The sequence below is a fragment of the Odocoileus virginianus genome, chromosome 10, assembly GCF_023699985.2.
Source record: "Odocoileus virginianus isolate 20LAN1187 ecotype Illinois chromosome 10, Ovbor_1.2, whole genome shotgun sequence".
Taxonomy (NCBI): Eukaryota; Metazoa; Chordata; class Mammalia; order Artiodactyla; family Cervidae; genus Odocoileus; species Odocoileus virginianus.
Window position 1 is genome coordinate 42,586,297 of NC_069683.1, and position 27,602 is coordinate 42,613,898.

The 27,602-nt window shown below is 41.4% G+C and overlaps 1 protein-coding gene and 1 non-coding gene across 7 annotated transcripts in view; both read right to left on the reverse strand.

Annotated features, from left to right (window-relative positions):
• Positions 1–27,602, reverse strand: part of JHY (junctional cadherin complex regulator) — an 80,574-nt gene that overhangs the window by 9,707 nt on the left and 43,265 nt on the right. For 5 of the 6 annotated variants that reach the window (XR_002311057.2, XM_020878596.2, XM_020878356.2 and 2 more), the window contains exons 4-6: positions 27,203–27,316; positions 17,664–18,319; positions 11,815–12,109 (exon numbers count right to left, since the gene is read on the reverse strand). Coding sequence is in view for 5 of the 6 variants with exons in the window: in XM_020878596.2 (XP_020734255.2) it covers positions 11,815–12,109; positions 17,664–18,319; positions 27,203–27,316 (1,065 nt within the window). In the remaining variant the exon portion in view is untranslated. The remainder of the gene's footprint in view (positions 1–11,814; positions 12,110–17,663; positions 18,320–27,202; positions 27,317–27,602) is intronic. The other variant, XM_020878515.2, reaches the window with a different exon arrangement.
• Positions 14,269–14,375, reverse strand: LOC139037285 (U6 spliceosomal RNA). The gene has a single exon (XR_011490107.1). It is a non-coding gene; the product is annotated as a U6 spliceosomal RNA (small nuclear RNA).

The window sequence follows — 27,602 nt, forward strand, 5'->3', positions numbered from 1 at the left end:
TTCTGAACTGTACATGGTACCACCTGTTTAAATGCTAATGACAGGGCATTTTTCTAAATGTTGAAAGTTCCTGTTAATTATTGAAAAGTGAAAGTAGCTTAGTCAAGTTCAACTCTTTGTGACCCCATGGATTATACAGTCCATGGAATTTTCCAGGCCAGAATACTGGAGTGGGTAGCCTTTCCCTTCTTCAAGGGATCTTTCCAACCCAGGGATTGAACCCAGGTCTCCCACATTTACCACAAGGGAAGCCCAAGAATACTGGAGTGGGTATATACACTATATCTAATTTGTTCTTTCCTAAGAGAGAATTTGGTAGAGATAGTCAAGAGACTTTAAAAATGGAACATTTCATCATATAGTTACTGCATATAATTCTCAAATCTTAACAGTGAATTTACATATACACACAGATTGGCTGACTACCTGGAGGTCAGATCACTTAGCTTCTCCATTGCTGTTTTTCAGGCTTAGAACCAAATTCTCTTTTTCCCTATTCCCAGCACTGAGCTCTGGCTTTTGAGATATGAGCTAGAGGGTGCATCTTGGAAAACTTTTATTCAGACTGCCACAGCCCCTCCCCCTTTCCCTTTTTCTTGTCTTGAATGTGGATGTAATTTCTGGAGCTAGCAGCAGTCTTGAGGCCAGGAAAGAAAAAAGAACAAGAGAATCATAAATACTGGTTCTGATGTTTTGAGCTCTGGAACCACCAGCGCAACTACCTACTTGTGAATTAACTATATATAAGAAGAATGAACTCAAGAATTTTTCAAGTTGTTGTAAATAGCAATTCTATGACTTGTAGCTGAAGGCAATATTTCTATGGTCCTACAGAATCTTTATAGTACACCTTGGGGCTTCAAAGGGCCAAAGTCATGTGCCATTTAGGCAACAGTTCTATGGTGCAAGGATGAAAGTTCTGTAAATAGTATTTGCCTTATTAGAATGTTAATATAACATTATACTATATAATGACATTTATAGTCAAAACTCTTTCAGTGCATCTAATCCTAAAAGATCAAAGAAGAGAGCCTTTCTTAAAGAAGGCTTTGTTGTTGTTCAGTTGCTCAGTTGTGTCCAACTCTTTGCGACCCCATGAATCGCAGCATGCCAGGCCTCCCTGTCCATCACCAACTCCCGCAGTTTACTCAAACCCATGTCCATTGAGTTGGTGATGCCATCCAGTCATCTCATCCTCTGTCATCCCCTTCTCCTCCTGCCCCCAATCCCTCCCAGCATCAGGGTCTTTTCCAAATAGTCAACTCTTCGCATGAGGTGGTCAAAGTACTGGAGTTTCAGCTTCATCATCAGTCCTTCCAATGAACACCCACGACTGATCTCCTTTAAGATGGACTTGTTGGATCTCCTTGCAGTCCCTTGGACTCTCAAGAGTCTTTTCACAGCTCAAAAGCATCAATTTTTCAGCACTCAGCTTTCTCAACCGTCCAACTCTCACATCCATACATGACCACTGGAAAAACCATAGCCTTTACTAGATGGACCTTTGTTGGCAAAGTAATGTCTCTGCTTTTTAATATGCTATCTAGGTTGGTCATAACTTTCTTTCCAAGGAGTAAGCGTCTTTTAATTTCATGGCTGCAATCACCATCTGCAGTGATTTTGGAGCCCCCCAAAATAAAGTCTGACACTGTTTCCACTGTTTCCCCATCTATTTCCCATGAAGTGATGGGACCAGATGCCATGATCTTAGTTTTCTGAATGTTGAGTTTTAAGCCAACTTTTTCACTCTCCTCTTTCACTTTCATCAAGAGGCTTTTTAGTTCCTCTTCACTTTCTGCCATTCAAGCATGGTGTCATCTGCATATCTGTGGTTATTGATATTTCTCCCGGCAATCTTGATTCCAGCTTGTGCTTCTTCCAGCCCAGTGTTTCTCATGATGTACTCTGCATATAAATTAAGCAGGGTGACAATATACAGCCTTGACGTACTCCTTTCCCAATTTGGAACCAGTCTGTTGTTCCATGTCCAGTTCTAACTGCTGCTTCTTGACCTGCATATAGGTTTCTCAAGAGGCAGGTCAGGTGGTCTGGTATTCCCATCTCATTCAGAATTTTCCACAGTTTATTGTGATCCACACAGTCAAAGGTTCATGTCTACTGAATCTGTGATGCCATCCAACCATCTCATCCTCTGTTGCCCCCTTCTCCTTCTGCCCTCAGTCTTTCCCAGCATCAGGGTCAAAGAAGGCTTTGGACTAAAATGACTAGAACATTAATAACATTAAGTATATAGAAGAAACAGTGTTCATTGAAGCCATTTAAAAATCATAAATCTCCTTTAAGAGAATGGAGTCATCACACAGAAAAACCAGTACAGCTGCTTCCTGCCCTTTAGATGTGTCTGCTCTTACTTTTCTAAAATTTTTCCTATGCTACAAATTATTTTGTAATTTTTCATTGAGGTTAGCATGACACTGTGTTTCCCTGCCACTAGATATTTTCTGTGTATAACATGCTATTGTCTTGTTGTAGTTGAATTATTTAGTGCTTCCTTTAAATATTGAACATTTAAGATGTCCTAGGGATGAGCATGGGCTTCCCTTGTGACTCAGCTGGTAAAAAATCTGCCTGCGATGTGGGAGTCCTGGGTTTGATCCCTGGGTTGGGAAGATCCCCTAGAGGAGGGAAAGGCTTACCCACTCCAGTATTCTGGCCTGGAGAATTCCATGGACTGTATAGATCATTATGGAACCCCACATGGGGTCCCCTATTCAGCGCTGACCGCCCCCCATGCACACACACCGCAGCTGCTCCTCCGACCACACCTCTCCTCCTGCTCCCCCACCCACAGCCCTTGACCCTGGCCAGCCTCCCCCCACATAGGCCACCAGATGGGCTCCTGAGACCCTCCCCTTGGCAAAGGCTGCCTGTGTGCAGCTCATTCCACTGGGGGTGGAGAGTAGGAGGGTGTATGTTAGACTTAAGACTGGCAAGTAGAGGCCTGGGGAGGGGGTCAGTGTGTCTCAGTTTCCTCCCCAACGACAATGGAATTTTTATAATATCTGAAAACTGAGGGGACTTCCCTGGTGGCTCAGACAGTAAGAGTCCACCTGCAATGCAGGAAACGTGGGTTCAATCCCTGGGTTGGGAAGATCCCCTGGAGAAGGAAATGGCAACCCACTTCAGTGCTCTTGCCTGGAGATTCCCTTGGACAGAGGAGCCTGGTGGGCTACAGTCCATGGGGTCACAGTCGGACATGACCGAGTGACTGACACAAACACGCACGCATGCACGCATGCGAGGATGAGCACTGTTTTTGGGCTGCTCATTATTTCTTCTCATCTCACTTCTCAGTTATTTCTTCGCGTCTCTGAAGGGAACTGAGATCATTGAAACAGAATAGTGAACGTATTCAGGGCCATTCATGAACACTTCCATTAAGGAGGCAGAAGAATGCTTCTTTTGTGCAGACCTTGATGACACCGAGTATTATCACATTTTAAAACCTCTGCTGATTTTTAATAGGTGAATGAGCTCAGATATCCTATTCTTGGCAACTGCGAATTTGTTCTTTACCTGGCCTATGCCACCTGTGCCACTGTTTTCAGCATAATCACTAAGTTACTATCTATTTGCCAAAGTAAACCAAAGATGAAAAAGGAGGGAACCCACTCATGTCCAAGTCACAAATCCAATTTGTCCAAAACTGAGAGAAAGAAATGATTAGTGCCCAGAAATCACATCCTTAGTCTGAAGCAGCTTAGGCTTAATCATCCCACCGACTCACAAAAGACAGATTGTGAAGCATGAGTAATTGCTTATTGCTGCCCCGTCCAAGTTCTTACTATCACCTGGACTAGACGTCATGGCGGTCACAGGAAGACAGAACCGAGGGTCCAATACTGCAGACTGACACGAAAGACAGTGTTGACCAAAAGGGGCATCTCCAAATGCCACTGACCCCTTGACAGGCTGAGCTGCTGCCAGTGAAAATAAGAAGGAACGTTTCTCAAGGGAGCGCCAGGGCTCCTGACAGAGTTTGTTCTGGGTGACCGGCAATGAAAAATCCTGGATTCACTTGTTAGCCTCAAGTAATCTTGATTGGTTCTCAGTGCTGCAATTTTGTTTGATCCCTTTCCATCAAAAATCTTTTTAACAGCTTTATTGAGATAAAATTCACACACCACCACATTCACCCATTTGAAGTTGTACAAGTCAGTGGTTTTTAGTGTAGCTATCAAGCTGTGCAAGAGTCACCACAATCCAATTTTAAAACATTTTCATTATCCTAAAAAGAGACCCCATACCCATTAGCAGTCACTCCCCTCCCCTCTCTCCCTCCAGCCCTAGGCAACCACTAATCTACTTTCTGTCTCTTCAAAAGGCTGTCATAGGCAAATAATCCCTAGAATTTACTTTGATTTACCTCTCTTTGGCTGTTACAAGACCAAAAGGTCATGACAGTGTGATGCCCTCAAATTTTTTTAAAATTACATCAACAATAATAGTCTCATTAGGTCTCCAAACATGAGGAAAATAAAGGCACGTTTTCAACAGATCTCCAGTGGGATTCACTGCTAGTCTTTGCATGAGATGCCCATGGGCTGACATTAGCCAACTCTGGCTCTAGCTGATGACTGACCGGGCCAGACCTGCCCCTCGGAACTGGTGTCCATGGGTCACGTCTTCGGCAGAGTTTGGCACAGGATTTCCTGGTGGAAGGTTTCTGCCAGCCGTCCATCACGCTTCTCAAGCTAGACGAGGGACTTTTACTGTAAACTTGGAGCAAAAGGTGCCTGAACTGAAAAGGACATCAACTGTCCCCAGGAGGACTTGTGTCAACTCTGAGAGGTTATGCCCGGATGTGGGGGGACACTGCAGGACTTTCCCCCAGAGCATTCCTCAGATGTGTAAGGGTGAGAGAGTTACTTAGTGATGGGATAGAAAACAATGTCTCCAATACTGGGGAACAGCAAGGGAAGGAAATTTGCTCTGTGGTTACTAAACTTAATCCAAATAAACCTCTTCTTAGAAGCAGTCGAGCAGCAATACCCAGATTGTCTGTGACAACAAACACACGAGTTAATTACTGTGGCTCAGCTCCGCACAGCTGTCAGAGAATTCCTTAAGCAGTTATTCTCTGTGGGTCACAGTGGATATTTTTATACTGTTTGTCATCCCTTGTGCTGGGTTAATCTCTCACTGCCTGACGTCTGGATTCAGTGGCATGGACAATGCTGAGTATTCATAAATCAGTCACAATACAACTGCCAGGAGAAGAGGGACGGTGCTCAGGCCTATTATCTTGACAAATCCTCAGATTTTTACTGTGATTCAAGTCAATTCCCTTGGAGACCAAGAGATTTGCTTTGACTGGGAAATGGGCCTGATCTGGGTAATGAGTCCCTGTGTCTGGGGCCCCGGCTACCTGCTGTCCTATACAAATAGCTTGGTTCTCAATCATTGTAGCTTCTGGAATGGCTCCCCAGACAAAGAGTGCTTCTTTGTCTTTGTCGGATGTAGGCTGAAGGTCTTGGATGGAGAAAATGGGTACAAGTGGATTGTAATATCCCCGAGAAAGAGGAGGAGGGGAAGGATTTCCCAAGTTTAAAGAGGGCTTGGGAAGCAGTAAGTGGAAGTTCTCTTTTTTCCTCTTCTCTCTCTTCCAGATCTTAGATGTCTGGTGATACCCACCATCACCTGGGTCTGTCCTCTACCCTCCCAGGTAAAATGCAAATTCAGACTACAGGAGGAGAAGGAAGGGAAGGGAAATGAACATCTAGTTGGCATCTATTCGTCACTAGGTACTAAGCTAAGGTTTTGGGGTTTCCCTGGTGGCTCAATGGTAAAGAATTCATCTGCAAGTGCAGGAGATGCAGGAGACAGGGGTTTGATCCCTGGGTCAGGAAGATCCCCTGGAGGAGGAAATGGCAACCCACTCCAGTATTCTTGCCTGGAGAATCCCATGGACAGAGGAACCTGGCAGGCTACAGTCCATGGGGTTGCAAAGAGTCGAACATGACTTAGTGACTAAAACAACAACAACAATCTAAGGTTTTAATACAGTATTTCATTTAACTGTCAAATGAAATCTACCAAAAGAACAACTCTAATTGTGCAAATGGGGAACTAAGGGCTCAGGTGAATTAATAACTTGCCAAGTTATGCAGAGATTAGGTGATGGAAACTTAGAAATGGCCAAGTGTGCGACTTCCACTGATCTCTGCTCACTAGAAATTGAGCTGAAAGCTTGCATTTTCCACAGTAATACACAGTTGGTAGGAACCCTAACCCAGAAGATTCTCATCCAAAGTGGTGTGTTTGAGCTCTTTCTTAGGCCCTGATAACTCGTAAGTTCTAGAGGGACAGGACATCCTCATCTTGAGAATGTGTTGGTTCCTAAGCTCTGAATATATTTCCCCATAGAAGTAATAATATGCATAGTGTCTGGCTTCCTAGCCCAGTGTACAAACCCTATTCTGTTTATGAAGTACTTGAAAACTACTAATTGTACCTCAGAACCTAACTGTAATGTAACCTAAGCATATAATGATGTTTTGGTGGAAAAATAAGTTACTTATGATCCCAGGAACACATTTCTTCTTAATACCGTAAATCTGGGGACTATCCCAGCTCCAAACAACTAGTAGTGGTGTCCATGGCCTGGGCAAGAATTAGGACAGAAGATGTGAGGGAGGGTCAGACAAGGAGCTCAAGGAACCCTTGGGTGGGGGTGTGGGAGGGGGTGGTGGTAAGGACCCCAGGTTGTGAGTGAGTTGAAGACCTCGAGCTGTGGGGCTGTGGCAGTGGGCTGAGGTGTTTCATGTCCATTAACCTCTGAGGTCCTCTCTCAGGAGGACACAGCAAGCTGGTCCTCCTTTCCTTCTCTGTAATATAGAACTGTCGTTCTAGTCCACTTTCCCTTGTTCTCTTTAAGGCCACCCTTTCCTTTCTTTCTGAGGTTCTCACATGAGCTTTTAGCTCACGACCCCCTATTCCTGGTGTGCTCTGCATCTCCTTGCTCTGCACTACATAGCCAGAACAGTCTTTCTAAAAAGACTAAACTGAATATAGTAAAGTTGCAGGACATAAAATTAACATGCAGAAATCCCTTGCATTCCTATACACTAACAATGAGAAAACAAAAAGAGAAATTAAGGAAATAGTTCCATTTACCATTGCAACAAAAAGAATAAAATACTTAGGAATAAAGCTACCTAAAGAAACAAAAGACCTATATATAGAAAACTATAAAACACTGATGAAAGAAATCAAAGATGACACAAATAGATAAGAGAAATATACCCTGTTCATGGATCAGAAGACTCAATGTAGTGAAAATGAGTATACAACCCAAAGCAATCTATAGATTTGATGCACTCCCTATCAAGCTACCAACAGTATTTTTTAGAAAACTAGAACAAATAATTTCACAATTTGCATAGAAATACAAAAACCTTGAATAGCCAAAGTAATCTTGAGAAAGAAGAATGGAACTGGAGGAATCAACCTGCATGACTTCAGGCTATACTACAAAGCTACAGTCATCAAGACAGTATGGTACTGGCACAAAGACAGAAATATAGACCAATGGAACAGAATAGAAAGCCCAGAGATAAATCCATGCACCTATAGACCCCTTATGTTGGACAGAGGAGGCAAGAATATACAATGGAGAAAAGACAATCTCTTTAACAAGTGGTGCTGGGAAAACTGGTCAACCACTTGTAAAAGAATGAAACTAGAACACCTTCTAACACCATACACAAAAATAAACTCAAAATGGATTAAAGATCTAAATGTAAGACCAGACACTATAAAACTCCTAGAGGAAAACATAGGCAAAACACTCTCTTATGTAAATCATAGCAGGATCCTCTATGACCCTCCTCCCAGAGTAATGTAAATAAAAGCAAAAATAAACAAATGGGACCTAATTAAACTTAGAAGCTTTTGCACAACGAAGGACACTCTAAGCAAGGTGAAAAGACAGCCTTCAGAATGGGAGAAAATAATAGTATATGAAGCAACTGACAAAGAATTAATCTCAGAAATATATGAGCAACTCCTGCAGCTTAATTCCAGAAAAATAAGCTACCCAATCAAAAAATGGGCCAAAAAACTAAACAGACATTTCTCCAAAGAAGACATGCAGATGGCTAACAAACACATGAAAAGATGCTCAACATCATTCATTATCAGAGAAATGCAAATCAAAACCTCAATGAGATACCATCTCATGCCAGTCAGAATGACTGCTATCAAAAAGTCTACAAACAATAAATGCTGGAGAGGGTGCAGAGAAAAAGGAAACCTCTTACACTGTTGGTGGGAATGCAAACTAGTACAGCCACTAGGGAGAACAGTGTGGAGATTCCTTAAAAAACTGGGAATGTAACTGCCATACGACTCAGCAATCCCACTCCTGGGCATACACACTGAGGAAACCAGAACTGAACATGTACCCCAATGTTCATCGCAGCACTGTTTACGATAGCCAGGACATGGAAGCAACCTAGATGTCCACCAGCAGACGAATGGATAAGAAAGCTGTGGTACATATATGCAATGGAATATTACTCAGCTATTAAAAAGAATGCATTTGAATCAGTTCTAATGAGGTGGATGAAACTGGCTGCTATTATACAGAGTGAAGTAGGTCAGAAAGAAAAACACCAATACAGTATATTAACACATATATATGGAATTTAGAAAGATGGTAATGATGACCCTATATGTGAGACAGCAAAAGAGACACAGATGTAAAGAACAGACTTTTGGACTCTGGGAGAAGGCAAGGGTGGGATGATTTGAGAGAATAGCATTGAAACATGTATATTATCATATGTGAAGTAGATCACCAGTCCAGGTTTGATGCATGAGACAGGGTGCTCAGGGCTGGTGCACTGGGATGACCCTGAGGGATGGGATGGGGAGGGAGGTGGGAGTGGGGTTCAGGATGGGGACACATGTACACCCATGGCTGATTCATGTGAATGTATGGCAAAAACAACCACAATATTGTAAAGTAATTAGCCTCCAATGAAAATAAAAAAAAATAAAAAGGAATGTTAGTAGGATCTAGCTCTCTCCTACAGAGGCTAAGAATAAGGTTCTAAATTTGATGACTGCTAACCAGAAGACCACCTTCAGTTCTGTCATCACATGCTTTAGTGTTTCCATGTAAACTGCTGACTAAGGGGAAAGAGACATTTAAACCATTAACTCTATTAATCCATAAATCATCTGATGAACACATATACATTCTGGCCAAAAATGAGCAGCTAATGTGTCAGGGGACTCACTGTAATTTCTTTGCAAGACCCTCATTTGATCAGTATGTGACTGACACTTAATTTTGCGTCTGTATCTTTTCACTTATCCACACACCAGAAAATAGACTAATGAGCAATAAAAAAATGATCAAAAGCACAGTAAAACAGAAGAGAAATAAAGCCCTCAATTAACCACCCATGACTGAAATTCCTCATATTTAACTGTAAAGCATATTATCCCTGTTCCTGATATTGAATCTGATAAAGTATCTGAAGCAGGACTAGTAATAGAAGAGTTACTCGGGAAATGTAACTGGTTAATAACAAATGGAGGACAGGAAAACATAAGCATAGAGAAAGAATAAATGAAAGCCTGGTTTTTACAGAGACCTTTATTTTCATTGAAAAGTATTTCTTCCCTCTGAACTCAAGAAATGCTAAGGGTGCAAACCATTCTAATGAAAAACTGTCACCTTATTTGAATGTCTTTAACATGAAACTTTTCATTCGTATCTTTTGATGTCTTGTGACTATATCCCAGTTTTTTACCCTAGCCCTTTGTGTATCATCTCCTCTTTTCAGTTGTTTTTTTAAACTTCTGGTTATAAAAGTAATGCATGCTCAGTTTCAAAAAAAAAAAAATTCAGAAAATATGAAGAATTACGAACGGAAAATAAAGGTCAATGTTAATCCCACAAAAATAAAAAAACTAAGCTAATTGTGGTTAAAATTCTTCAGTGCCTCCTGCCAACCTGCACCTCTACCCTCCAGCCTAGAGATTAGAGCCCTCCTTCCACCAATGACAAGCAAGATACTGGCAGACCTACCCAACCCCCTCCCCCCAACTCCCTGACCTACTTCTCTACTGTCATCTCTCAACACTCAGGCCTCCCAGTTTGACTGTGCTGTGCTTAGTCGCTCAGCTGTGTCCGACTCTTTGCAACCCCATAGACTGTAGCCTGCCAGGCTCCTCTGTCCATGGGATTCTCCAGGCAACAATTCTGGAGCGAGTTGCCATGCCCTCTTTACCGTCTGAGCCACCAGGGAAGCCCCAGTTTGAGTGACAGCAGCCTTGAGATGCTTCAGTTCCCAGCATGCTTTGTGTCCTCACACACTTCAGAACATTTGCTCCCGCTGGTCCCTCTGCTTGAAGTGCCTTCAGTCTTTCTTCTTCTGTTAGTTCGCGAACGTCCTCTCAGACACCTCACAATCACCCCTGAAACTCTGCTTGACCCCCAGGTGGGGATGTGTGCCCCCTCTGTGCTCCTCTGTGTTCACCCCGCATCTCTTTTTTATTTCAATATGATACTGAAGCCACATGCCCGCATGCCTTCCCCAGTTCCAGGCAATTGTCCACTCCTGCTGCTCGTTCACTATACATCCCCCAGCACCTGACACCAGTGCCCGGAAGGAATTCAACACATGTGTGTTGAGTTGAACTGAGGATGGCTCCCTAAATCTGCCTGAGAGTGGACGCTCCCCTGGACCCAGACTCTTGTGCCCCCAGCTGCTGAGTGTCGTTTTCTGTTGCTCACAGTCGAGTCCCTCCCTGAGAACTGCCCTCACCCAGGTGGAGTAGCCCCAAGTTATTACCAAAGTAACAAAGTCGTAGCCCAAAGTAGCCGTGCCCAAAGTTACTACCCTTCCTCACAGACAGGCAACAACCAGTGGCTGATCCGTGTCAGGGAACAGCTGGTGCCTTGCCTCTGAAGGGCCATCCCAACTTCAGAACCCTCGTGGGCTTGGCTGAAGCCTCCGCTTTGAGCCTCAAAGCTGCTGCCTCTCCCTCACCTGGCCCTGCCTGCTCCCTCCCTTCCAGGGGTGGTTCTGGAGGAGGGCTCCAGCTCACAAATCAACATTTCAGAGTCTGTTCCTGGGAGGGCCTATCCACTACAGGCCTATTGCTTCCAACCAAGTCTTTCCCTGTTGTCCCTTAAAGCATTTTCCAGCTTTTCCCTTACTATTTGACACTAGAAACAAGTGGTGTCTCCTGAGTTTTTATTGTTTGAAACAGTGGAGAAACACAAAGGACATAAAAAGACTTCTTCATTTCTTCCTGGAAACCTTCCTTTTTTGCCTCCCACCCCCATTTCCTTTATTTAGTAAAGCAGACCTGATGGGAAAGACTTCAGTGCACAAAGGTGCTAATGATGGTGAATCTTTTTGTTGTTGTTTTAAAAATATTTTCCTTGGAGGATAATTGCTTTAGTGTTATACTGGTTTCTGCCATACATCAACATGAATCAGCCAAAGGTATACATATGTCCCCTCCCTCTTGAACCTCCCTCTCACCACCCCCCCCACCCCATGGTGAATCTTATAGTATGGTATTGAGTTATAGTAAACACAGAACTCAGTAAAGCAAATATTTCAGAAGAAAAGTGCAGTCATTGGCTGTCCTGGGTGTTTTAATGCAGGAGCTGAGGTTGAGATGAGAGTCAAGGAAGAGTTCTTAGGGGATGGGGGCAGGAAGAAGAGGAAGAGGAGCATCCCTATTCCAGGCCTATGATAAGGGGAATGAAAATCAAGGACCATGTGTATTATCAAAATGGAAGGTTAAGTAAGATGCTGTTATTACCTTAATGCTGCTTCTTTTCCTATGCTTTTTCCCCTTTTCCAGTTGAAACAGATAGCTTTCAGAATTGCTGCGGCTGATTTTCACTTGGTTTCTTTGGCTTCTCTCTGAATTGAGTTGGGATTCACTCTCCACCCTTGACAGTATGGGTGGAAGGGTGAGGCCAGGTGAGGCCCCTTCGTGTGGCTGCACCTCTGTCAGCTGCAGCAGGGCTTGCTGATGCTGCTCCATTATCTGGGAGAGTCGGGAATCTGGGGAAGCCTTAGCAGGTTGTTCCTCAGAGGAAGAATGGAATTTCCTTAAAGGAAAAACAAAAAAAGCACAAATCTGTTAAAATGTAGATACATAAGACTTAGCATAAAAGTCTTTATGAACCATTGATTTACTGTATTTACCACTCCCAAAGAACCCACCACCAATGCAGGAGACATAAGAGATGCAGTTTCCATCCTTGGATTGGGAAGATCCCCTGGAGGAGGAAATGACAACCCACTCTAGTATTCTTGCCTGGAGAATCCCATGGACAGAGGAGCCTGGCGGGCTATAGTCCATGGTGTTGCAAAGAGTCAGACTTGTCTGAAGTGACTTATCATGCATGACAAACAAATTAATGCCCTTTAATCTTTTCATAATTATATTATTATTCATAATATCCCCCTATTTTTTCTTTAGGATATTCTAGCTCTTACTCAGAACTTTCATTTACTGCATTCAGAGTAGAAAAAACATCATTCTGAAAAATCAAAGGCCTTTCCACCACAAAATGCCTGGATATGGTGGATTAAATTAAACAAATATCCTTTTAATTATACAACTGAATTTGTAAGAAAGATGGGGAATCTTCAAAGACCACAAACTAAAGAGGAACTAAAACTAAAGCAGATTTTGGATGAGCTGAAGCTATAGCTTTCTTTTAGGGAATTTTGAACCTAAGTGCTTACATTTTACCATTTATCACTGTTATTAGATATGTCAGACCTTGGCCTTGTGTGGGAGAGGGAATCAGAAGTGAGATACCTACACTAAGACTCTCACCCTTGAAGATCCCCTTCTCCAGGGGATCTTCCCGACCAAAGGATCGAACCCAGGTCTCCTGCATTGCAGGCAGATTCTTTACTATCTGAGCCACCAGGGAAACTCTGAAGAGATACAGCCTCAATAAAAAGGCAGATTAGTAAAAAAAACTCATTCACCAGCCTTGAGAAACAACAGAGCAAGACTATCTTTGTCTAGGCTCTGAACTAGGAAAAAAAAATTCCCTAGGAATTTGGGGCAATATTTGGGGTTCAAATTTACCTTACCTACATAATCATGGAACTCCAACACCAAGAAATTAACATAAAAATGATGCTGGAGGAAGGATACCTCTGTAGGTGGCAGAAGCAGATACAAAAGTTCTCTGGAAGAATGCAAATCAAAATGACAACGAGCTACTACCTTATGTCAGTCAGAAAGGCCATCATTAAAAAGTCTGCAAATAAGAAATGCTGGAGAGAGTGTGGAGAAAAGGGAAGCCTCCTACATTGTTGGTGGGAATGTAAATTGGTACAGCCACTATGGAGAACAGTACAGAGATTACTCAGAAAACTGAATATAAAGTTGCCATATGACACAGCAATCCCACTCCTGGGCATATCTCCAGATAAAAGTATAATTTGAAAAAATACTGTGCATCCCTATGTTAATAGAAGCAGTATTTACAGTAGCCAAGACATGGAAACAACCTAAATGTTCATCAACAGATGAACGGATAAAGAAGATGTGGTATATAAACACAATGGAATATTACTCTGCCATAAAGAAGAATGAAATAATGCCATTTGCAGCTACAAGGATGGACCTGGAGATTATCATACTAAATGAAGTAAGTCAGAAAGAGATAGACAAATACCATATCAGTTAACATGTGGAATCTAAAATATAACACAAATGAACTTATCTATGAAACAGGAACAGGCTCACAGACATAGAGAACAGACTTGTGGTTGCCAAGGGTCAGGGGAGGGTTGGGTTGGGAGTTTGGGACTAGCAGATGCAACTATTATATGTGTTAGTTGCACTCAGTCATGTCTGACTCTTTGTAACCCCATGAACCTGCCAGGCTCCTCTGTCCATAGCATTCTCCAGCAAGAATTAGAGGGTTGCCATTTCCTTCTCTGGGGGATCTTCCCAACCTAGGGATTCAACCCGGGTCTCCCATATTCCAGGCAGGTTCTTTACCATCTAAGCCACCAGGGAAGGCCCAAACTATTGTATATAGAATGGATGAAAAACATTATATATCATAGGTAACTATATTCAGTATCCTGTAATAAATTACAGTGGAAAAGAGTATTAAATAAAAGTTCTCTGGAAGGATACATCCCCACCCAAAACTGCTTAGGTGTCTACAGATAAGATGGCTACACATAAGTTCACAATCCAAAATTTTTTTTTTTTCTCGAGCATACTCCTCAAAAAAATATGGAATGCTTCACGAATTTGCGTGTCATCCTTGCACAGGGGCCATGCTAATCTTCTCTGTATCGTTCCAATTTTAGTATATGTGCTGCCGAAGCGAGCACCACAATCCAAAATTTTAGAACATGTAAGGAAATAACCTACCAAATAAGAAGAGTCCAGATACACATGCACACTCACACACAAAGCAGTAGTAGATTTCTAAGAATTTAGGATAACTGAATATTAGAAAGCATTTATAAGCAAGCATATGTATGATTAAAGACATGAAATATGAAATAAAAACTCTAAGAAATATATTCTGAAAAAGGAACAGGAAGATTTTAATCAGAACCATGCAGAAATTCTAGACACGAAAAGCATCATCACTGAAATTTACAACTCAGTGGGCACATTAAAGACCATACTGGACATAGCCAGAGATTTATAAACAGGAAATTTCTCAGAAAGAAGCACAGAGAGATGTGAGATGGGAAATAAGAAACAGTTAAAAAGACATGGAGTCTAGAATAAGAGGATCAAAAATGTATCTATTGTGTGTTCCTGAAGGGAAAATAGAGCAAATTTGGGAGATATAGTATTCAAAGGGAAAATGGGTGATGGTTTTCCAGAATTTATGAAAAAAAATGAACCTTCAGATTTAGGAAGCCCAGAAAAGTCATAAGCAAGATTATAAATCTTAAACTAAATATGTCATAGTGAAGCTTGAAAACACAAAAAACAAAGGAGAGGCCTCAAAACCAACAAGAGAATAAAAGACAAAAAGAATGATAACTACATTGGTAAAAGTCTTTTCAAAGAAATACAGAAGCCAGGAAATAGAAAGACACTGTTTTCAAGGTTTAATTCTTTACCAAGTTAAACAGTAATTTAAGAGAATAAAGTAAAGGAATTTCAGGTAAGTTTACCAGTGAAATGTATTTGCTGAAAGAACTTCTAAAGGATCTACTTGAGGAAGGAAGAGTGAAATGGAAGAAAGATGGGAAGCAAAGACATTAATAAACAATCGGTTAAATCTAAAACAGCATGGACTCTATCCAGCAATAATAAAACAGCAATTAGGAGATATAAGATGCTGAATGAAAAGAATATGTATGACACAAAGGGTGACTGGATCAGAACAATCCAATGATTTTGAGTATGTCTGCAGGACAACAGGAATATTAATTTAACACTAGACTAGTTAAGTATGTAAGTTTAAAAAAAGAGAATAGAAAATATGCATTTCCAAATCAGTAGAGGGGAAAGGTAACAAAGTTCTATCAGTTCAAAAGATAATACTTTTTAAAAAAGGTGATATTAGAAAAAAGTAGGGTGGTTAGGATAAATTAAGATAGTAGAAATTAACTCGATATGAGTATCCCAAAAAATGTAAGTAATTTAAAGTTTAAAATCTGCCCACAAACAGCAACAAAAGAAAGGCCAAACAAAAAAACACATGTGAACTAAACGGATTTACTGAAAAGTTCTATGAAGCTTTCAAGTAACAGTTCCAATTGTATATCCCAGAGGATGTGAAATGAGGGAATTATTCTAAGGCTGGTATAATCTTGGTATAATTGACAACACATCCAGACAAGGCCAGTGATAGATTGGAGAATTTTAAGCCAGTCTCACTTCCTGCATGTGAATGTTAAATCCTAAATAGCATTAACAAATCAAATTGAGCAGTTTATTAAAAATAGTATGACAAGTTGGGATTGTCCTAGGAGTAAAAGGTTGGTGGAATATTAGAAAATCTGTTACTACATTTAGCCACATTAAAGAATTAAAGGAGAAAAATTTTCAATTGATGCAGAAAAAGTATTAGTTAACATTAAGCATCTATTTATGATAGATCTTTGGAAAAAATAGAAATAGGAGGATGTTTCCTCTATATCTCCCTAAGTACTAAAAATTAAATATTTTTAATGGCAAAATGTTAGAAGCACTCCCTCTAAAGTCAGGGGGAAAAAGACAAAAATGCCTGCTATCTATCTATCACTATCTCTTCTAGGAAGTGAATTCTAAATCTTGCTAAATGTACATTCCACACCTCCAAGTGGAGCATTGAAATGTCTTCTGATTAATTCATATATATTAAAATTGTCTCTCTACTTTAAAAATAAGCTCCTTGAGTGTTCCCTTGCATCATACTACTTTTGTATCTTCTATAACATTTTAGTCTTATATTGAGTTGTATCAGGCATGTAATAAACACATTTGATTGAATGACATCAAGAAATACCCCTTAATTTTAAAAATAACTTTTCATTTTTCTAATTATAAAAGTAATGCATATACATTGTAGGGAATTTGGACAGCTCAGAATATATAAAGAAGAAATTAAAAATAATCCCAAACTCTTTTGCCAGAGATAAACACTATTGATGTTTTGGTGCATTTTCCATCTTCGGTGTACATTTTAACACACAGCAGGTGTGAAGCTCATCCTCTTTTAGGTAAAGTTTTATACCTCACTATTTTCTCTCTATAAGGACTTCCCAGGTGACTCAGTGGTAAAGAATCCACCTGCCAACGCAGGAGATGAGGGTTTGATCCCTGAGTGGGGAAGGTGCCCTGGAAGAGGAAATGGCTACCCACTCCGGTATTCTTGCCTGGGGAATGCCATGAACAAAGGAGCCTGGGGGGCTTACAGTCCATGGGGTCGCCAAGAGTCAGACACCACTTAGCAGCTAAACAACAACAACAACATTTTCTCCCTATAGAAGCATAGTTTTAAAGGATGTATTGTTGTTCAGTCACTAAGTCATATCTGACTCTTGGTGATCCCATGCACTGTAGCCCGCCAGGCTCTTCTGTTCATGGGATTCCCCAGGCAGGAATACTGGAGCGGGTAGCCATTCACGTCTCCAGAGGATAATGAAGGTGAAATCTTTACAGCCTGAGCTATTAAGGAAGCCCATTTAAATGATTCCATGATATTTAATATTATAATTTACTTAAACATTTCTTTATCCAATTATTGTCATTGCTGTAAATGGTGATATTTTTGCACATACATAATTTTTTCTGCATTTTATTTTCTTTGGATTGACCATTACAGGGCTGGAGATAATTTGTTTCCTTCAAATATTACTTGCAATTATCAAGATATACTGTATCTTTTTTTTTTTTTTAACTGTATCTTTTTTGACAGGGTCCCTCTGTCCTTCTCCCCATCTAGTCTCTGGTTTAACTACAGTGGAAAAGCTAGAGACAGGGAAGAAGAAAAGAAATACATAAAACGTGGACTGTTTTAGGTTGAAGGCCAGAGCCAAGGATGCTGTTAAGGTGAATTTCTCCTCTTGCCTGACCACTGTTATGAACCCACCTCTCTGTCCTCCATTCCATCCTCCCTCTTCTAGCCTCTCATTTCTCCAGAAAACCACCTAAGAACAGGGAATTCTTACCATAATATCTCTAAGTTCTTATACTTCGTTTCTGTGTAAGCCAGTTTGGGTTGCTGCTTCTTCTTGGTTGATGCTTGAATGTTTATGTTAGACTGAGAGCCTTTCTGGCTACGGGATGCGTGTTTCTTGGTAAGTTCATGAAGGTACTTCAAGTGCATATTGGATAGATTGTCGATATGTAGCTGCTGGTAGGAAAACCTTTTCTCTTCTTGGTCATTGTGTCCTCTTTCTCTATTAGTGTTCATCACCGGGTAATATCCGGCAGCATTTTTATATAATACTTTGTCCGAAACCTGGTGTGGTGGGGCAGATTGATTGGGGGTTACTTTGGGATCCTGGCTTCTCAGTACACTTGAGTATTGTAAATCATTGTTCGTGGCATTCATAATCACACCTGTTTCCTGTGTTACTTCAGTATCAGTAGGCTTATTTGGGTTTTGCTGATGTCTGGGAGTGTTATTCTGGTTTCCTTGACTGACAACCAGCTCTTCGGTCACTGAAGACTTTGGGCCCTGCCGGTATTTGCGCTGTTTTCGAATCTTGTGCTTGGCTGGTCTTCTGGAAGGTTGCTGGCCATTGGTTGTTTCCGAAGATTGATCTCTGGGTCCATTGCTTGACTTTGCATTTTCGTATTGAGACCACTGTTCCTGGTAATCCTAAAAAGATATTTTTTGTTAATGTAAAGTTAGAAGACTGAATTTAACGTAAAGTTAAAAGACAAAAATTTTAGTGTTTCTCAAACTGGAGTTTTGAGACATCTAGGAAGGTGATCATGGGATTGAAAGGAGATAAAGAGAACACTGGGGGCTTTCCTCATTTCAGGCAATGAGAGGGTGAGTAGCTGAGTGCTTCCTCTTGGCAATTTCAGATTATGAATTTTCTAGAAAAAAAATAGCTTAGAAGGGGCATCATATTAAGGGCAAGTCTTTGACTTAAAATGTTGTAAAATGAAATAGTACCACATAGGGGGAGAAAGCAGCTTTTTCCCTAAAGAGCTGCATACAGAGGAAGTGCAAATCAGCATCAAAATATGCACATTTGTCTTAACTAAGATAAATATTAAAAATCTTAACCAGAGAGAAATCAACAATTTGCTTTACCCACCAAATATAAGTTTAGTATGAAATACAATTCACATTATCAGATCTTAGTCATATAGGTCAGAAGCCAGAAATGACCTCTTCACCAGATGAAACAAATTAGATTTTATTCAGAGGATTATAAAAGAGTCTGCATGGTGATGGGACATCTGTGAAACCACAAGGGTTGTTTTGCTTCTGTTCCTTAATATAGCCTGTACTTAGGCAATCAAACATCTGGGGGAAATATTTCAATTTCAGAGCAGTCTTTATGCTTTCCAAAGTCTTGTAACAACACAATGTACTCCTGGTATAATAGATACACTATGTAACTATATTGCACTAAGCCATTTAGGCATATTTCCCAAGGAATAAAGCACTCATTACTTTGTGAAAAACTAGCTGAGTTAAGAGGCCTTTGGAAAGAATGATTATATGCTTACTGAAAACAGTCAGAGGACCATATGCCTCTGTGTGCTGTGTAACTGCAACGTATTTCTTCCTATCTGAACCCACATTTAAAAAGCCTCTGTGGCCTGTATCTATGCAAGGTTAATCAAAAGAGCTCAAGTTACACAGATCGTTCAAGGAAAAACATAACACCTTGAAATGAATAAATCATGTTTTTGCTCAAATTGTTTGTTTTAGGGATATTTCACTTTTCTGATATAATTGCCAAGACTCCTGTATAATATACTACTACTGTATAATACTACTCTTGTATAATATTATTTAGTGCCATTCTGTTTCTCATGGTATCTCATTATAATAAGGTTGAGATTATTTAATTTAAAATAGTAATATACAGTGTTACTTCTTATATCAGATTTTCATGGAAGAATGACTTATAATTTGAAATTTAGAGTAAGTTCTCCTTAGACTTTGAACTTTCTGGAAATTGGCCAGGTTCTGCTTAGCTCCTTGAAGTTTTTACCTGTGGTATCCAAAAAAGAGAAACTTCCTTCTCTGTATTTCAATTGAAAGGGTCCTTCCTTCCGTGTAGTATACTGAGCTGCATGGACAAAATGTGGGCAAGAAGGCTCTGCCAATACACAGCCTTAAGAACATCCTTGCTTGTAATGCATCCAGAAGAAAATTATTTTACACTCTTACAGGTGTGTTCATGAAACACAGTGGCTCTTTATGGCTGTCATCGCTGTTCTTGAAGGTAAAAAAAGAATCCACTTTTGCTATGATCTATAGATATTTACTGATGCTGGTGTTATTCTTTTCAATATTTGTTCAGCCTTTTTTGTTGACTTTTAATGTTGTGTCAATTTCTGCTGTACAGCGAAATGTACATATACTCATATACATATATACGTTCTTTTAAATACCCTTTTCCATTTTGGTTTATCACAAGAATATAGTTACCTGTACTATATAGTGTAAGACCTTGCTGTTTATCCATTCTATATGTAATAGTTTGCATCTGCGAATCCCAAATTCCCAATCCATTCCTCCTTCACTCCTCCTCCGTCTTGGCAACCACAACATATTCTCTATGTTAATGAGTCTGTTTCTGTTTCATAGATAAATTCATTTGTGACATATTTTAAATTCCACATGTGAGTGGTATCTAATGGTATCTGTCTTCCTGACTTACTTCACTTAGTATGCTAATCTCTAGGTCCATCCATGTTTGTTCAGCTTTTTTAACTGCTGGAAAAATGAGTGACCAGGAGTTCTTTTTCTGCTGCCATCTGACTGTGCTTGCTCCAGTTCTCTCTCTCATTTCCACCAATGAGAAATGACCTGAAGTCATTCCACCAATGAGTACCAGCCCTGAAATCTTGGCTTACCACTGGGTCTTAATCATGTTATACCTTTTCTGTTGACAATTCAGACAATAGTGCTCTTCACAGGGTGCTTTGTCAACAAGGCCAAGGACTCATCATTTCGTGAGAAAATTCAATTGTCTCAAGTGTTAAATCTGCTATTCACGTAAATGTGAGTGCCCAGGGATGGCATTTCAGTCTCCGGAAAGAAAGACATTTATGGGCTGGATGTGATTTGTCTCACCTTCTGAGCAGCCTACTTGAGATCTGTGGTTTACTAAAGATGTATTACCTACAATTGAGGCATCAGGTGTCACTCTTTAGGGCAAGACCTGAGTTCTCTGAAGTTAATATACAAAGCCATTCTCAGGCTATTTAATCTCCATCAGCACTGAAATCCTCTATTGCATCCCCCTCTCCCTGGAATTCTTTTGTTACCAACACTCACAGTCAGTCCAGACTACACGCACTCAGAATAACTGCTTAATGGCAGTAGGTTTTTCCAGCACACTCAGAGCAGAGTCCTGTGGCCGGGGCATCAGCACCAGACTCTCCTGATGCCTAATGCTAGGACGATAGTTTCTTGGTAAGATCTGTACTCAATTATTAATGCTCCTCCGTTTTGTGCCAGCCAAGGGAAGTTTGCCCCCAACCCTGAGAAAGGCAGCAGCTGACTGTCTCTTTCATGACTTTCCTGTTTACACGACATAAGCAGAGGGGAGAATGCATACTTTGATCTCAGCAAAAAGCGAAATGTTCATCTGCTTTAAAACAAAAGCCATGCTTGTTCTCAACCACCCTGATCTAGAGTCCTGAGGGTTGTGCCTGGACTCCAAGATTAGCTCCAAAGTGTGTGTTGTGTTTTTTATTTTTTAATTTTTAGTTGGAGGATAATTGCTTTACAGTGCTGTGCTGGTTTCTGCTGTACCACATCGCAGCTCAGTCATAACTGTGTGCATGTGTGTCTCCTCCCACCCCACCCCTCCTCCTGCCCCTCTAGGCCATCACAGAGCACCAGGCTGGGCTCCCATGTGTTCTACAGTAGCTTCCCACTAGCTATCTGTTTTGCACAGGGTAGTCTGTAAATGTCAATGCTACTTTCTCAATTTGTTCTACCCTCTCCTTCCTCCACTGTGTCCACAGGTCTATTCTCTACATCTGTTCTCCATTGTGCTGTGTTTCTTAACAACAAAACACACGTTCTTTGAGTCCGGGTTATACGTTCCATCCAATAATATTAATAAAATTTAGAGGAGACATTAACTGGCTCTAATTTTCTGTGTTTGGTTGGATAAATGCATCATAGTTCTGTTGAAAGCATTGGAGGCAAAATCCAGTGAATAGCTCTTTGGGAAAGGTGGAAAGATAATTTAGGATGGGATTATGAGAACTTTGACGTTGATAAGTCAAAGATGCTTCATATCTTTCACACTATCATTTCTTTTCTAGAGAGGCAAGCGTTATTCTATTTTAGAGATAAGAAGGGAAACATCCTATTTCATCCTTTTGAAGCCTTCCTTAACTGAGGAACATTTGTCTTTTCCTTTTGATCACATGCTTCTCTCCTGGAAAGGATCTTCTGCAGGTGGAAGTGTGCCCTCTTACACTGGCCCCCTGGGCTCCGACTCTTAGCTAAGTACTCTGTACACTTCTGAGTACACAACAGAAATGGGATCTGGAAAGGATTCACAGGAGAGCACAAAACGATTCAGGACAATAGGACCTCATGGACAGGTAAAGGATGATGGATTACTCGAAATGAAGATCTCCAGCATGGATAAGGCACTTACACAGAAAATAATGAGAATGACTATCAGTTCTTGGTCTTTTTAAGGTGCAAATACACAGGCTTAAATGGTCTTAGGGACCTTGTTTCCAGCACATCACCTTTTTTTTTTCTGGTCCTATGTCTCTAGTTTCTTATCCTTTCTAGCATGTGAAAGTGAAAGTGTTAGTCACTCAGTCGTGTCCAACTCTTTGCGACCTCACGGACTATATAGCCTGCCAGGCTCCTCTGTCCATGGAATTCTCCCAGGCAAGAATACTGGAGTGGGTTGCCATTCCCTTCTTCAGGGGAATCTTCCCAACCCAGGAATCAAACCCAGGTCTCCTGGATTGTGGGGAGATTCTTCACCATCTGAGCTACCAGAGAAGCAAGCAAGTAAATGTTTAAAGCTCTTCTATTAAAAAAAGAAAGAAAGAAACAGTTCCTTAGTTGATCTCATCCTCTGGTTCAACTTCATCTCTTCAGTGGGGGTGGTGGGATAAGTTGGGATTGACATATATACTACTATCTATAAAACAGATGACTCTTTTTGAGAACCTACTGTATAGCACAGGGAACTCTACTCAATGCCCTGGGGTGACCTAAATGGGAAGGAAATCCCCCCAAAAGGGGATATAGGAATACATATAGCTGACTCACTTTGCTGTACAGTGGAAACTAACCCAACATTGTATGGTAACTATTGTTGGTCAGTCACTAGGTCAAGTCCGACTCTGTGACCCCATGGACTGTAGCACGCCAGGCTTCCCTGTCCTTCACTATCTCCTGGAGTTTGCTCAGACTCATGTCCATTGAGTTGGTGATGTTACCTAAACATTTCATCCTCTGCTGCCCTCTTCTCCTTTTGCCTTCCATCTTTCCCAGCATCAGTGTCTTATCCAATGAGTCAGCTCTTTGCAACAGGTGGCCAAAGTACTGGAGCTTCAGCATCAGTCCTACCAATGAATATTCAGGGTTGATTCTTTTAGGATTGACTGGTTTGATCTTGCAGTCCAAGGGACTCTCAAGAGTTTTCTCCAGCACCACAATTCAAAAGAATCAGTTCTTCAGCACTCAACCTTCTTTATGGTCCAACTCTCACATCCGTACATGACTACTGGAAAAACCATAGCTTGGACTATATGGACCTTTATTGGCAAAGTCATATCTATACTATTTTAAGAAAAAAGCAACTACTCCAGTAAAAACTACAAAGCAAACAAAAAATCCCCAAACATCTCATCTCGTAATGCATAGCCAAGCATCTTAAAATGCAGGTTGGTCTTCATCTTCCCTGCTCTCATCCTGACCCCTGTACACTGCAGGTGGACCCTTCCTCTCACTGCCCCAGTGAAACTGCTCTGCTCAGGCCACCAGTCACCTCTTAGTTGCTAAATCCTATGGTACCACTTCCTTTAACTTTTTATTTGTTCACACTTACACCATTATTTCAAACTTACAGAAAAAGTGGTAAGAATAGCACAGAGAACTCCCAGATAGCCTCACTGATTCACTTTTTAACATTTTGCCAAGTTTCATCATTCTCTCTCTCTGTAGATCACTCACTCTCTGTGTGTAGACAGACACACAAATATACATTCTGTCATTTAAACTACTATTTCTGGTCCCATCATCACTTAGTTGGTCTGAATCATTTGAGACTTGCATTGAGTTGGATACATTCCTCCCTTTTCGTGGCACAGGTACACAGCCTTCTCATTGTGCTGGCTTCTCTTGCTGAGAAGCACAGGCTCTAGAAGTTCAGGCTTCAGTAGCTGCAGCTCCCAGGCTCAGGAGCACAGACTCAGTACTTGTGGCACAAGTGTTTAGTTGCCAAAAATCTTTTAATTGACATAGAAAGCCTTTCCTGGCCCCCAGCTAACCTGCGCAACCTCTGTCCCCTCCTCATACTTTCCCCTTTAGTCACTGAACTCCAGGTAAAACTCTCAGGGCAGATTAGATTTCCCCCCACTTTCATTCCTCTGCTCTCATTTGTTTGCTTGGCATGTTTTGACTCATCCTTCCAGGGTCAGCTTAGATGCCATGTCTTTTCAAGAGGCTTTTCCCATCTTTTTAGGGCAGAATTAGGTGCTCTTTTAATTATACTGGATTTTATGCCAACTTTCATATCACTGCATTCTGATGACTTTGTAACTGTTTTGAGCTCCTTAAGGGTAGGAATCATTTTTAAAAGGGTCTTTTGTTAAGTTTTATTTCTATTTTTTTTTCTGAAGAGTTTTTAAAAATCCATGTCTTTGGGGCCAGGCACCTAAAAGCTGGTGGTTGGAACATAGTAGGTATTCAATAATTATTTATTGTCTGAATTATTTTGATTTCACAGAGGTCTCTCTATGTTAGTAATAGTTACTCATGGTTAAAGTATGTTTACTAAAGGATGTGTAGATTCTTTGATAGTCACCTTTTAAGAAAAAGATTTCAAATGAGGCCCATTTTCACTTAAGATTCACTAAATGACCTATAAATAGTTTTCTAATCCACCACTGGGCTTTCCTGGGTGGCGCAGTGGTAAGAAATCTACCTGCCAACGCAGGAGACGCAAGCAATGTGGGTTTGATCGCTGGGTCAGGAAGATCCCCTGGAGAAGGAAATGGTAACCCACTCCAGTATTCTTGCCTGGAATATCCCATGGACAGGGGAGCCTGGTGGGCTACAGTCCACAGGATGGCAAAGAGTGATACACGACTGAGTGACTGAGTACACCATTAAATATTGAGCATCAGCAAAGCAGTGTCCTAGGAAGTGGAGAGAAAAATTCATACAAAATTATGCAAATCATCAAGGAACTTAGAGCGTAGCTGGTACAAAAGAAACACAGACAGCAGCTAATGGGACAAAGGTCAAACAGGGTAAACCCTGGAGGAGTGGTCCTGACCATAGGCATGACGGGATGCGGTGGGAGAGGAGGGGCAGGAGGGGAACCAGAGCAAAGGCAGTGGAGCTGGGTAACTGAAGAGAAGACAGACAGACATCCTGGGGACCCTCCTGGCAGTCCAGTGGTTAAGACACTGCAGTTTCAATTCATGGGGCATGGGTTCAGTCCCTGGTCGGGGTACTAAGATCCCATATGCTGTGGGGCCAAAGGGAAAAAAATAAGGAAGGCAGCCTGGAGGTTCGTACAGAGTGTCCAGTCAGCATGTTGGGTGCAGCGGGCAGCTAGGAAATCCTTTCTGAATTAAGGGAAACAATCCTTGGGCCGCTCTGTGTGGCCATCTTTCTAGGTCCAACAATCTTTAGATGTTTTGCTTCTTACCGTCCTCACTCAAGGAGTGGGTTAGAACCAAGTGAGTCTAGGACCCTCAGAGATGAAACAGCTTTCTTCTGATTTTTTTCTTTACAAAGCCTTTTGTTGTCTCTGCCTAGGGTCATGCCATGCCTCAAGCATCCCAATCTTACCTTGATTCTTTTATCATTGGCTGAGATGCCTGCAATTTTTCATAGTGACAAGTGTGAAAACTAGAGGTTGTGAGAATCTTACATGCTTCCAGTGTGTTTTCCATAGTAATTTAAGTTAACTAGAGATAAAGGATCTTAGATTCATAGCATTTTGCAGCTGGGATGGCCCTTTTCATTTCTTTTTCTGCAACTCTGAAAGTAGCCTGGAGGCCACTGTGGTGGGGGGTGGGGAAGATGATTTGAGCTGTCCCTCTTCTCTAATGTTTCTGAAACTGGAATGAGCTTTCTTCTCTCCCCCACCCCCTGCCCCACATCACCTAACACGTGGGCTCGTAGTTCCCTGACCAGGGATTGAACCCATGTCCCCTGCATTGAAAGCACAGAGTCTTAACCACTGTATTACCAGGGAAGTCCCTGGAATGAGCTTTATTCCTATTATTGCTTTTCCATTGAACATAGTTTTAACTAATGATGTCAACAGGCTCTGTAGGCTGGGTGATTTCAAAGGGCTTCTTCTGAAAGTGTTTGATGCTCAGTCGTGTCTGACTCTTTTGCAACCCTATGGACTGTAGCCTGCCAGGCTCCTCTGTCCATCAGGTTTCCCAGGCAAGAGTACTGAAGTGGGTTGCCATTCCCTTCTCCAGGGGATCTTCCCAACCCAGGGATTGAACTGGGGTCTCCTGCATTGTAGGTGGCTTCTTTACTGTCTCAGCTACCAGGGAAATCCAAGAGTCACTACTACACATAACGCTATATACTGGTTCAAGAAGAAATCAGCTGCTAGACCTTTTCTTGATTCTTCTAGAAAAACAGTGAGGACAGTTTCATGAAAATCTTCCCTGAAACAACATTGTGATTTCAAAGTAGTAAACCCATGGCCTCCAAAGGGATGTCATCATGCTAAATTGCTAAGTAATAGGCTTTCATGTTACGCTAATGAGGGTTCATTGAGGCTCTGGGGTTTCCCATCCATTTTTAAGGACTGTGCCCCCCGCCCCCCATCACATAGGGGTACTATGTGACTGATAACTCCAAAAGGAAATAGACCTTTTTTTTTTTTTTTTTTTTTAATCTTTCCACGCTGTGTGGCACGTGGGACCTTATTTCCTGACTAGGGATCAAACCCAGGCCCCCTGCAGTGGAAGCATGGAGTCTTAATCACTAGATTGCCAGGGCAGTCCCTGGGAAACAGACTTGGGAACAGCACAGGATCAGACAGTGTTTTGGACTTGCCTGTATTGTCTCCAGGCCATTCCTCTGAATGTCTTCAGAGTGAGATAATGATTTTCCTCTAGGAAAGAGAACTTTGGGAAAGTGGGTAGGGTTGCCTGGCTGAGCAAGTAATGGCCCATCTGGGCAGGAGTCGTCTTACCCATCAGAAGGTGGGTAACTATTCTCAGGCATAAGAGTAAACCCTTAAGTGATAAGATGTCAGCCACAGACCATCACTTAGATCCAGCAGTAACCCTTGAAACACACTTAAAATTCAATCTAGCAAGTGACCTTTAGCTGTTGGGCTCTTTGATGCCATTTGTCTTCAGGGTCAATAGCGACATTTCCAGTCTCTCTGGCATTCTGAATAGACGTCTTGTCAGTTACTCTGACAGGGTAGGAGATCTGCAGGGGTAAAACATAGACAGCATGTTAACTGGATTCATTTTAGTCTGTACTCTCGAGAGAGGTCCTGCAGTGTTATGTTTTACCTATGGTTCATTTCAACCATTCATCTCAGGTACCTTAGGTACCCGGATTATTCCCAAGGAAAATAGGAATAAACAGTGTTTTCTCTTGCAGGGATGATGTGAGAATTGGTGTTTTGAAGTCAAATTTTGTTGTTGTTGTTTAGTTGCTAAGTTGTGTTCTACTCTTCAACCACCCTATGGACTGGAGCCCACCAGGCTCC